The 13,777-nt window shown below is 44.7% G+C and overlaps 1 protein-coding gene across 8 annotated transcripts in view; it reads left to right on the forward strand.

Moving 5' to 3' along the window:
• The window catches only part of WDR37 (WD repeat domain 37), a 2,160,746-nt gene that overhangs the window by 991,764 nt on the left and 1,155,205 nt on the right, over positions 1-13,777 (forward strand). For all 8 annotated transcript variants that reach the window (XM_069648008.1, XM_069648012.1, XM_069648013.1 and 5 more), the window contains one exon: positions 3,294-3,365. In XM_069648008.1, coding sequence (XP_069504109.1) covers positions 3,294-3,365 — 72 coding nt within the window. The remainder of the gene's footprint in view (positions 1-3,293; positions 3,366-13,777) is intronic.

The raw sequence follows: 13,777 nt of genomic DNA on the forward strand, positions 1-13,777 counted from the left end.
ATTGATTGGCCCTCGAGTTTCCCAAGACAGCCTGGCCTCTACTTTTAAGCTTGTCCGCCGGAAAACCACAATGTCGAACCCATTCTCTTATTAAATTAATATTCCTCGGGAATGTATGCATGATTGTTCCCTTACTTTTGACAACCGAAAACCATACAAGCAGGCATTCTTGAAAAATCTGTATAAAAAAAGTACACATAATTACAAATAAATTCTACTTAATGCATCAGATTGATGGAATTATAGCAAAGTTTTCTATGCAATGTTTGTTTTGGTCAAAGAAGCAAAAACTGTGTAGCGTAGTCAAATATACACTGGGATAACTTTGATACAGAATTGATTGATGCGACGCAAATCGTAACGTGTTACTCGTCCGTTGAATGTACTTTCATGCATCAAAAGGAAACATGCTTATAGACATGTTCTGATAAAGATGCAATTCTATCACAATTGTCACTGATGAAATTTGATATATATCGAGATCAGAACATTTTAAACACTAGACAATGGTAAAGTCAGTGAGATGAATGAACATTACACTACTGAGTACATTTGTTCGAAATAGACATTTTGAGATCAGAAAGAGATGATTGGGTGACATGCCCTTACCTTGACTAACAAACAATTAGATTCAGCAAGCAGGGTAGTTAGTAGCAGGAGAACAGGTAGCAAGATCAAGAGTTGACTTCCAGTGCTCACAGATGTTTTCAGGATAAATCTAAAGGGGTTTATAAAGAATTAGAAAAGTGGGTGTGTATGTGAATGAGTGACATGTTTCTGGTGTGGTCTCCTTGAGTGGAGCCTGGAGACACTGGGTCTTGGGAGGCCATGTGAACAATGACCCCTGCGCAGTAGATACCTTTGAAGTGTAAATGGTGTTTGGCACCTTGGCCGTTCCCAGCCTGCCCGCCCCCTTGGGAGCGCACGGCCACAGGTGTGAACTGCCATTGATACTGGAGGGGGGATGGATGGCCAAGAGGCATGCTGAAAAGGGCTGCAACACTGCTGAATGGAGACACACTTATGTGGATTGCAGGGGCGCGGTCTGCTTGAGGGGAGCCGGGAGACACTGGGTCTGGAGAGGCCATATGAACAATGGCCCCTGCGCGGAAAATACCTTTGATGTGTACATGGTGTTTGGAACTTTGGCTGTTCCCACCCTGCCAGACCTGCCAGGACAAGTGAGCGTGTCCTTGATTCACTGAAAAATTGAAACAACTATTCATAAAAGATGATTTGTATTTTATTTTGTTGCTGATGTTGATGGCACAAATGTACTACAAATTGTATACTTCGGGTTGCAGCACAGTGTGGGAAAATCCCCTGTACTGACTGCTGTCACTGGGGAATTCAGCTCGAATGGCTCCAACGACACAGGCGGTTATTACTCATCAAACGCGGTATTCAAGCCTCCCATGAAGCCACCATTTAAAGTGGACAAACCTTAGTTGAAAATGCAATCTTGTATCCTATGGCATAGTCCAGTACAAATGTTACTTCATGGATCAATCAACTTGGGCTTTAAAGTGTAACCACATTACAAAAGTGAACATCCATGCAATCCATAACGTTTGGGGCACAGAGAAATATAGTTTCTTGGTTATACGTGAAAGACACATAAAATGACCACTGTGATTTCCCCAAATCGCGAGAGATGTATTGAATTGCCAGACTACATTCATTTGGCAGTGATAGATCAAAGTTACAACAATATAGGAGACAAACATGAAATGTTAGTGGCCTAAGTGACATCACATCTATAGTACACTTACTCATTACTTGGATTTGCGAGGGTGAACTGTTGCGCAAAGTTCGTGAATAAGCACCACCATAATCCTCAACACGGCCCTTGTGAGGCAGGCTGCCCTGAAGTTATGCAGCTCGGTAACGCATAGGTGTGGTGTCTTTTTCCAATATGTAGGCCAATCATCCAGAGTTTTCTCTGCAGCAGCAGTTCTCCTCCTCGCTTGGCACGACCTTGCACCGATTGCAGGTACACCAGGTGGAAACGTCTTCCATGCAACTAAGCTCAGGCTCATGATCCAGTGATTCGTCCTACCAACTGTCATCCGATGCCCCATCGTTTCCGCATCTTTCTCTTTCAACTAATTCCGCCTCGGAATACTCTGGCTCGTACTGGTAGGGCTGTATTGTTGCAATTATACGACGAAATTAAAATCGATAGTAATGATAGTACCAGTATCTGTTCACACAGGCAACGAGCAGCGAAGATAGCTGAACAGAGCAGAAACAAGTCACAGGATATACAAAAAAAGACAGTGAAACGATTGAAAAAGCAACTCTGATGTTGTCTGATGAGAAGCAGTCTGTTTATACTTATTGAGGAAAGAGGCGTCCTGCCATTTCCATGGAGACACATCATTAGCTGGCGCACAGAGACCGTTGACACGAGACGTGCATTTGCATTGTGAAATGGGCCGTACGCATCTAGTGATGTCAGCTTCATGGGCGGGGGATATGATTTAGTGCCGCGAGGGCAGTTCAATTTAGGGCGATGCAGCAACGGATAAGATTAGCACAAGATGGGCACGCCCCAATGCTGGATTTCGCATGTGTAAAAGTGAGGAAAACTAAGATAAGGTGCATAGGAAATGTTTTTACGATCGACCAGAGATTTCTTTAAACCAGATGCCCGAACGCTCGGGACAATAACATTTTTGAGCGCACTATTCCTTTAACTATACTCACGCCTCCCCCAACCCCCTTTCCACTGATATTGGAAGCATTGTCTGGGTCTAACTTGATAGATCTTCCTCGGTCCTTCAAATTGGCCAAAAGGCGCAACAGCACATTCTCCAGTGGCTAAATACACATTTGCCCGACAAAGGTCTAGTCAAGATCTTAGAAAATACATACATGTTTTTCATTGAAACACATTACAGAACATTCTCCAAAATCTCTGACCTTGATTTTAAAGCTTTGTTGAAGAACTGCTTGCTGCATAGCTTGGTAGTTACAATATCTGATCCATTTAATCTGTTTTGATACATGTGCGCAATACATTGGCTACTGTTAACCAAAGCTCTATATAAGACCTGGTATTATTGTATTATTATCACATGTAATTAATTATTGTACATTAAAAAACGAATCTACAATGATTTTGTACTATTCTGAAACTATCTAATTGCAGATTATAAGAAGTACTGGTGCCAGAGTCCGGTAAGGATGCAAATCAAGCACACAATCTGTTTGTTTTGTTGCATTACATTAAATATTTTGTTTCTCTATGAAGTCATTTTTGATTTAGTGTTTGCATTTTACCTTTGTAGATCACTCTGCCTTGCTCTGGAGCATAGAAACTGGAAAGTGCCTTATCAAGTATGGAGGACATGCTGGATCAGGTATGGAAAAGTAATGTGTTTTCATGACACTACACTATAAAATAATGACACATTGTATGGTGCTCACCTTCTTTGCTACAGAAACAAGCCAACTTTGAGTGTTGTATACTATGCAGTTTATTTTTTTATCGATACTCAATAAAACATATTCCCATCGATGAAAATTAAATTTAACTCCTTAAGTGCTTCACCATAAGCGGAGAATTATGTAAGCAAAGATTTGTGATTTTATGTTGAAGGTGTGTCCCAAAATTATCTAGATATCATGGCAATGTACTGAAGGTTAAAACAGAGTTGCTTTTCCCAAACAAATGGTGTTACATTAATTTTAAATTACCGTTGGTCGTACCACGGTCGTCAGTTTGCATCTATACCATCAATGTCTACCTTTGAATTAAGAAATCTCTATGCATCTCTTGTTACAATCATCCTTCCACTTCCATTTCAGTAAAGAAGTGCTTAATGCATCAGCCCATTAATTATGGACATATTTAAATCATTTTGTTAGGGGGATTACATACCTGAATACTTAAGGCAAGCATCATATTTCTGCATCCTGCCATAGGTTCTAACTATCTCCTCATCCCTATCCTGTTCCTATTAATGTTCTTGGCAAAAGCACCTGAATGCAACAGCAGGCTTTCATGGAAGAAATTAAGATGTTGGGTGATTAGCAATCATAGTTCAGACTTTGCCTCTGCATGGAAACAGTACTACTAGATGGGACACACAACCTGTTGCAGCTCCTTGGCAATGGTGACTCCGGCCTCTTCATGCTCCTGGACCTATTAGCTGCCTTTGACGCCCTTACCCACTTACCCATGCAAAATTGCCTTCTAGGATTCTTGTAAGTATCTTATACGAACTTGTGAGAACTGTGGGATTTTCAGAATAATAACATGTATTTAACAACAAATACTTATTGAATTCTTATTAAATCTTAGACGTTTCAAGTAGGATTTATGTTATATCTTATAAGATGCTAGCGAGATCCTTATAAGAAAGTCAATAAGAAATTGCTTTAGGGTAATGCTTCTGGTTAATAGGCTGGGGTTGTGTGCATATTTGAAATGGCTCTCAGCTAGATTGACTGCTTCTTGAGGAGCATACTATCCAGAGTTAAACTGGACTGGACATCACTTCTACATGATTTATTGCTACTGGAAGTCCTTTCAATTCATAATCAGACAGATACTGGACCAGATGAAAACTGTCTTAAAGTGGCCAGCATCTTTAATGCTGTCTACATATGTGTGCATCAAGGCTGTCTGATCCTCGACCAATGTAAGACTGAGCAACTGCTGCTCTGTGACAGAATCGCCTATCTGAAACTGCAGATCAGTAGGGGGATGGGTGCCTTGGTCTCCGTCATAGGTCACTTACAGGAGAAATTACATGGACCCCTCCCCACCTGAAAGAGCATGAAGCCCTTGTAGCCAGACCTAAAGTCACTGGGAAAGAAAACAAACACTTCGACACTTTGACTTATTGGCATGTAGCTTCACTGACAAGATACTTTTTTTGGGGGGGGGATTGAAATCATTTTTGTGAGCATTTTAACAAGAGAGCAGACAACATTTTGCTCAGGATTCAGCTACATTGAGACCTCCCAAAGCGTGAGGCATTGGCAAGGATAGCAGAGCAGATTCAGGTACATACAAACTCCCCTCCTCCCCCGACCCCCCCACCCTAAAAAAACAGGGATGCATTGAGATTAAACAATAGGAAAAGGGAAACCTTAGGGGCATTCCATCAGTCCCATCACTCTCCATCACGCAGAGCAGATAGTCTCTATTGTGAGATGGCGTATATGACAACTCAATTTCTGAAAGAAGGCCTAAGTCCCATTACCAGCATGATAGACCACCTTCTCAGAGAACACTATTGACCACTTCAGTTGCAGGTTCAAGTGCGGCAATTTGGCGACTCTGTGGCTTTCAGCGACGAAGATAAAGCGTTGATTCCCAAACGGGACAGTGGCGATTTCTCCGCTCCTGGTGGATGAATCAGGCCAGTTTCACTGCAGCAGGCTTCAGGGGCAAGAGGGGCACAAAAGCAGCGCACCTGCAAAGTTCGTCACCACGGCTGGGTGACATGGTAACCGCGTATGCTTCGGTTCGGGCGCACTGGCTTTACTCCAGACCTGGGATCGCCAAGTGTACGAAATTTGGTGTGAGAGTGCTGTGAACACAGAGCTAGCAAAGTACCAAGTTTCGAGTGTCTCCTCGAAACGGCAGCGGTATCCGGGCAAAGGTCCTGCATAAGCTGGTCAGCCCACTGGTTGGCCCAAGGACACATCCGAGAAGGCTTGCTTGCAGGGTTTGATGAAGGTGCCGAGAATAGTTGGTCCCACTATTCCAATGGGTCGAAGCGTCTTTGCAGACCTTCTAGAACGACCAGATGCAGAGGGGTCCAGCGGGACAACAGCGGGCTCAGGGTGCCAAACCTTCCAGCGGGTCACCAGCGGTTCCTCGACTTGGCTTCTTAGTTTCAAGATACTTGGATCCTATCCTTCGTTCAGTGAGAACTCCAGAGATCGACATTTTATGGGTGTTTGTAGCCTTCTCTTAACCAAAATCTCCTTTGCGCCAAAACAGAGGACCCAATGGGAGATCTGCTCACGTAAAGGCATAACATACGTGGACCAATCATGGACCATAGTGGTCCCAGGCATTCACAGTACCTCAGACTCTCTGGCACCCAGGATGTGTATTGGAAGCAGACCTTCCAGCCCACATCCTGGAGGCACACACACAAGGGATGCAGAAGCCAATGAAAGCTTGGCGTTTTGCAGGAGAATGCATGCCCAATTAAGGACTGACCCTGGTTGGCTCGACTTGGGGAAGGTGAAGGGGCAAGATGGCCAAAGGACAGGATGAAGAACCTCGTGGCATGGCCATTTTGGAGCCAGGCCACCTATTCGTGCCAAACGCGGTTAATGCGGTTTACTTGGCAGGAAAGGGTTACAAATACACGAAATGATAAGCTGCCACCAGCCCGGTCCAAGACGCATCTGCACTTCTCCTAAAAAATCCTTCCAGAGTATCTAAGGCCTTTGGAAATGACTATTAGACCTAAGTGCACTGTTCTGTAAGGTACACGGTACACTTGTTACATGTTGCAGAAAAGTTGCAACGTGAACAGGGACTATTGGAAACAAAGTCTCTAAAAGTCTTTAAGGGCATGTCAGTTTCCCCATAATAAAGTGAGCGAAAGCCCAGGGGAGTGCAGCAGAAGGCTGTGCTCCTCTGGTAAAGTCAGACTATGGTGTTTAAACAAAGCAAAAAGTTGGGGGGTACACAACTGGAGGGAAAATTACATCTTTCCTAACAATATCTGACGGCTTAAGGAGCTGCCTTAGTCCGTCTCTCCCCCCCTGTCCTCTGGGACTGAGAGCACTTATTTTTAGGGCTTAAAAGAACTGCAATCGCTATAGAACAACAGCAGTAACCACAAAAACGGCAGCAAATTGGCCACTTAATCGGATACCGAGTTCTGCATAATATTCCATGGTGTTCTGGGTGCACTTAGCTGGAGATCAAAGCGACCAGGAGGCAGCCACACATATAACTTCTAAATGCACCTTATGCGCGGACTGTAAGGACTCTACCTGACCCTGCCACGCTCCGCCCCTGGGCTGAGATTTTAACAGAATAGCCCCGCCTCCAGACAAACACAGAAAACAGACCATGGACTGTGAGGACTGTAAGGTCTCTGCCTGGCCTTGCATAACATTTCAGACCGCACATATTACAACTAAGCAGGGTGCATGGCTCCTGCATCAGTGTCCTAGTTGCCATTCAACCAAAACATGCATGATTTACCCAAGTGCATCTTCACTTGACAATAAAATGGAGCACTTCCACAAAGTTCAGAGCCATGTGAACCCTTTTTAACAACCCCCCCAACTCCAACCACCCTCGTCCAGCCCTCCCCCACAGCCAACCTAAAAGCAGCCATGTCCCTTCCCCACCCCTCTCCCACACTGCCCAACCCCAACCTGCAGTGAAAAGAAAACCCCAACACCAACACGGGTAGTCACCCGGGGACGTTGGACTCCACAATCTCTTGACCTACTCCATGGAACACCCTCATGAGGGGATGCCTAACACATCAAAGTTTCTAGCAGTTGGGCTGACATTCATATAGACAACAGTGAGCATGTCAGAAATCGATATTATAGCACTCCCTGGTAGCACTGAGCTATAAACCACCAGCAACTGTGCACGTTGGATTTCAACAGAGGTTACACAACTTATTTTGACCCAAATTCCCGAAGTGATCACATCCCACCAGAACTTGAGCCCATCACAAAAGTATTTCCCAAGCAGAATGTCACCCATTAAGCAAAGTTTCAAGTAAGTCCTGAAGTCCTGAATTTCAGCAGGGTATGTAAAGAGATGTATCTTGTTGTTGTGCATCACCCTCAGTCTGGATGGATACAGCATGGAATACTGTATGACCTGCTCCAAGAGCCAGCACTTTGCAGTCAAGAAGGAGGACAGGCCCTCTGAACAGACTGGGCTAAATTTGGGTAGAATGAGATTCTGGCTTGTTTGTATTGGAGGTTTCCAAGCACTTGAGCTCTGTGCAGGATCACATCCTGATACCAATCGCGCTATAAGAGGACCAGGATTCTGGCACTATTTAGTCAACTGTAGCGATACTCGATGAGGCCTTTCCACCAGGAACTGGGAAGAGAGCGAGGGCCCCTCCAGAACTTCCTTAATTAATCCTTCCATGTGTCTCCATGCTCTGCGGCGATTTGGACTCTGGGATCCCTAACACCTGAAGTTTTTTCCTGTTGGACCTCGCCTCCAGATCGTCATTCTTATCTCTTTTTTTCCTTAACATCATGCTGTAAGGCCTTGTATCGTCTGCATCACCTCTGCACTTGTATACTCAAGAATCCCCACTCTGTGCTCCAGCTCAGATATGCAGCCGCTTTTCTTGATGCGCTCCTGCATGTGATCCACCTTGTAAGCCGTGCTATCCAGCTTAGTATTAATGGAGGCAAACTCGCTCTTCATCTCAGCCAGCACTATCCCAATTCTGGGGTGTGGGTATTTACAGTGTTGCTCAGGCCAGGTTCCCCAGTTCACACCAGTGCACCTAGTGTAGCATTCATCTCGGGCACAGACATCTTATCCTTAAACATGGTCAGGCCCTCCTTGCGGGAGAATTTTAGCTGGGTCTGGTTTTTGTTGCACTTGGCCATGAATATAGTGCCGACTACCACCATGCCAGAACCCAGAGTACCCGAGATGCTGTGATAGTATTTTAGGGGTCCTCACACACCACACTCCACCGTTCACAGGTGGGTTTACACACTCAAAACACCTTCCAGAGCTACACCACACACCGGAGCACCCCCATCGGCTCCTGAGGCCTCATCACACAGCAGTGTTGTTACCAGGCGCCCCTCTGTCACCTCACTGGCCCAGGGGCTCTGCTTCCACACCAGCCTCTGACAGGTGACCAGCACAGAAGCCCCTTCACTTTGCTGGGGGCCTCCAGGGCACAGATCTGCTCCCCGCTCGGTACAGAGGCCTGGGCCACCCCTCGGGCCGGTCCTTGTCCTCCTCACAGGGCACCCACCTGGCCAGGCCCCCACAAGACATGGATGAGCAACCCCTATTGCCTGCAGGTCTGCTTGTCAGCTGAGTTCTGTCGCACCAGCGCAGACCACTGTCAGCTACACTAGGCCCTGCTCTGTGTTTCTCGCGGCTTGCACAGTAACCCAACACTGGGACTTCAGAACTGCTCGAAATTCACACCGCCGGAGCCCATGTGCTTCTGATCACTGTTGCTGCAAAGTATTTAAACATACACCCTGTATGTGATGTGACGGCTTCTACCTCAAAGCATCCTATCACTGAGCTCAGAGAGCAGTGACCATCTTGGTTGCAAGCTCGCGAGCACCCCCAGGTGCTTTACAATGTTGGCAGTATGCAATGAGGGAAATGGTTGATTTGTCAATTTCCACATTAGTATCATGTTCATGATTGTTGCATTCCTAATGGATCTTCTGTCTTTGCCACTTTGGTTCACTTCTCCTCAGGATTTCTGTCTCTGACAATATAGCAAACCAAAAGAGGTGATGACTGGAAGGTTTAGAATTAATCTTCGCCCGGGCCAGATGGCTTCACAGCCACCTTTTTAAAAAAAAAAAAAGCAAAAAAAAAAAAACAAAATCTTGACAATCCTCTCCCCTTGCACGGCAACTTTGTTTAATTCCTTTGCTGACATAGGTATGATTACGCCAACTATGGGGGAATCAAATGTAATGCTACTTGCTAAACCGGATAGGGACCCTACCCGTTGCTCATCTTTCCGGCCGATCGCAGTCCTCCATTATGACTCTAGAAAATATTCAAAAGTGTTGGTCACGAGACTAGCCCGATTGTTGCCAGAACTAGTGCTGCCTGATCTAACAAAGTTCATACCTGGCGCCAAGCACATAATATCCAACAAACAATAAAAATGTTGGCCTCTGCCCATAGCCTCAAGCGAGCAATGGCCATACTCTGAATCAACGCGGAGAAAGCGTTTGATCGCATTGATTGGTCATACTTATCTAAAGTCTTAGGGGGTTTTGGCCAGAGCTTTCGTAGATTGCTCCTAGCCAACTTTGTATTGCTGACTACAAGGATCAAAGTAAATGGGATTCTCTATAACCCGGTGCACTGACATAGGTGAACACGTCAGGGGTGCCCACTGCCCCCCCTTGTTGTTCACCCTATCTATGGAACCATTAGCCTGTCCGGTATGCTCATCCGCAGACATTAAAGGGATTGAAACAGCGGGTTGCCATCATAAGCTAGCTGTGTATGCGGACGACCGCCTCTTCTACATGCAGAACTCCAGAACCACAATACCGCATATAATTATGCTATTGGAACAATTCTGCAAGGTTTTGGGTTTTAAGATTACTCTGACAAAGTCAACCATACAGACAGTAACACAACTAAAGAGAGATCTCCCTTTCTCATGGGCCCTGCAAACTTTGAAATACCTTGGGGTGAATCTAACGGCAAAATGAGACCCTTATACAGCTAATATCATCCCATTACTCAGTAGAATCAAGCAAGATTTGATAAGATGGGTGGGCTCGGAAATATCCTGGTTTGAAAAAAATGACAGCAGTTAAGATGAGGTTTGTACACTGGAGGGAAGGAGGTTTACAAGAGTTGGGCTGACTATTTAAAGATAATCGCCCTCTCACATTTGAGGAATGCAGACATGCCTACGGGGCGGTGGAGAAGGATATGTTTGAATATTTGCAGCTATGCCACTGGGCCGTCCAACCGAGAGTAGCACCATTGGGGAAACGTGAGACAACCATATTTGAGGATTTTCTTGTGGTGATCCCCTCCTAACCCCCAAAGTCAAATTACCAACTTTATACAAGGTGCTCAATAAGATCGGATTTAAACCCCCAAACACGTATATGGCCAGTTGGGAGGCGGATATGGGTAGGCTGTTGGATGATCTCGCATGGTTCAACATATCAGCAAGGGATAATAAAACATCTCAAGCAGTTCACCTTGGGGAAAAAAGCTTTAAACTAATATTCTGATGGTATATCATTCCCGAACGTATACATACATTTTCCCCAACACTTTTCCCTAATTGTTGGCGATGCAACGCATCTTCGGTCTCATTCTTCCACATGTGGTGGGAATGCTCCCAAGTGCAAATATTCTGGCGAGGGGTAATTGCACATATTAGATATTTGTGGCTTCGACCTGGAAATTGATCTGTTGGTTTTACTTTTGGGAAACGAAACACGCAAGGACATCACAAGCTCACAGCCAGGAGCTCCAGATTAGTTACCTTTTTTCTGGTGGCAGCGCATTTAATAATAGCACAACACTGGAAATCGCAAAATGCACTCTGCATTAAGGAATGGTGGGCCAAAGTATGGTATGTGGCAGCTATGTCCAAAATTGAAACAGCAATGCGAGGAACAATGACAGTATTTCTAGCCCACTAATTACATTTGTAAATGCGTCTGACAATCCTGGTATCCACCACAAACTCCATGAGATGTCCTCCTTTTCACTACTGTAGTGAATGACTCTATTGGCCTTGCTCACACCTTCATCATGGACTAAAAGCATGAATTGTTCCTTTCTGAAAAAGAGGGCTACTAGAGTATGGAACTCCCACACAGATCATATTGTTTGGCTTAAATGGTATTATTTTGTTTCTATACTTTATTTTTCCTTCTTATTTTTCATTATCTGGAACCATTATTGGATAAGCGATTGTAGATAGTTTGTGATAGTTAAAATTGTCCGATTAATTGAAAACAGTCTTTTGCAACACAATGTAATGCTAGTCGACAACAAGAGCAATGTGTAACTTGATATTGAGAGTTGAAGGTCTTGCTGTAATATTGGACTGTAGAAGCACCGTAATTGTGATGATGAAACTGTTGTTGTAAATGACTTAATAAATCTTAAATTGCAACAAAAAAAGAATTAAGCTTAACCTCTGGCATTGCTCAGGGCAACCCTCCAGACCATCGTTCTTTGTTTGCCAAGCCATTACAAAAGGGAGTAGACCATATGCAAATCAGGCTTGGTGCCACCCCAAAAGGGGCAGTCTTACCCAAACTGCTTGGTCGTATCCTTTCTGCACAAGACCACAAGCACATCCCCAGACATGTTTTGGCCTCAGCTTGGCAGGTGAAGAACGATGGTCTGGAGGGTTGCCCAGAGCAATGCCAGAGGTTAAGATTAATTCTAAACCTTCCAGCTATTGCCTCTTTTGTTTCGTTCTGATAATATAATTGGCATGATATAATTGGCCTCTGCCCCAGCACTCTGTGTCTTAAAAAGCAAAAAACAATATGCCATTTTGGGATCAGGCCGGAATATCATGGTGGCTACTTGGTCCAGCGTTGTACTTTTGTGCCCATATTGCATACACGTGCACAGTGCATACACTAGGCACTGAGCCGCGCGGTCCACTAATGAATCCACAGCCAAGGCCCAGCGCTCCCTGATTGCCTACCATATGTGATGTAAACGTAACAATATATTTGGGTTTTATGTCCCATCGTCTGATCTTGCAACAGTCTTTTAGTATCAAACACCCTTCTTCGTTACTCATAAATTACGTTGCATTTCAACGGACAGAATAGCTATTCCTATGCAGGGATATTTGTTTGTGGGACATGTGACCCGCCATCAGAGGGAGGACCGGGCTTGGAATCCCCCATACTACCTCCTTACGTTTTGTCGGGGTGATGAAGGCTTCTGCTGTCCTCCATAGGTCCCCTCAATGGACATCACAAACTTTACCACAGTTAGTGTTGAGCCGTAAAAAGCAGTACTTTAATTTCTGTACATTCCGAAGTCCATTTGCAAGCTTGAAATGAACTTGATCCCTGAAAGCGCTGCACCCCCCCATGCCTTTGATGCAGTCTTGGGGGGGGGGGGGGGAGAACTGGATACGGACCATTAAGCACATCATATTGAAAATTGTGATACCATTTTTAAAATAGGCCTGCACATTTTTTCTTGAATTTGTAAAACTACATTTGCGACAAACGCATCTGCTTTTCACAAGTCCAATTTTGAGAATCTTGGCTATGCAGTTTCCGTGTACTTCTACTTCCCATCAACTATATTTCATACTTATGGGGGATGTCTTACCCGGGAAGCATGATGCACAGCAGCATTTTTATAATCTAGAAAAGCATGTATGACACAGGTGGCACCCTCACGGGACCTCAGTTGTTTATGCCCCCACCCCAACTATCAGTCCTTTCCTTCACCCAGAGCTCGTCGGGGCAGCATCTCTAACCGTGGACAGATGGGTTTCTCTATTGCTGATCTCGCAGCCTTAAGCCCTTATAAAACGCATTCTAGTGGTGGACGTCCGGTGGCAGTTGATGTTCTGCTGTTGGCCTGTGTACATTGTATTTTGTGCGCTTAGGCCTGGACCAGGCATATGTTCTGTTAATTTTGTAATGTGCTTTTGGTCTGGTCACTGCAAGTAGGAGGTTTTCCACTCTCTTCCTTCAAAGACCCCAATGTGCTTGGTTTAAAGGAAGAGTATGAATACGCCTTTTTCCCCTGTGGTGGGTACTCTGATCCTTACCTGCACTACAAAGTGATTTTCCTCTGGGCTTTGAGGTTTATGTAGACATGCAGATCATTGTGTTGCCCATCCCTACTTAATTAAAACAAGTACTTTTATATGTTAAGAAGGATATTGATCTTCTTTTACTTGGAAAATAATGCATCCCGTTGGTAGTTCAAGGATTTGGTCTTATATTGAGTAAGTAGCGTAGTTTAATATTGTGAATTTGAAAAACTCTTAACTTTAAAGTACGTCACAGATGGCACAAGAAACAGTGCAACGCTCAAGTATGGTTCGCAGGTCTTTATTACGCTTTC

Source organism: Ambystoma mexicanum, chromosome 2q (assembly GCF_040938575.1).
Source record: "Ambystoma mexicanum isolate Mex_15411 chromosome 2q, UKY_AmexF1_1, whole genome shotgun sequence".
NCBI classification, from domain to species: domain Eukaryota; kingdom Metazoa; phylum Chordata; class Amphibia; order Caudata; family Ambystomatidae; genus Ambystoma; species Ambystoma mexicanum.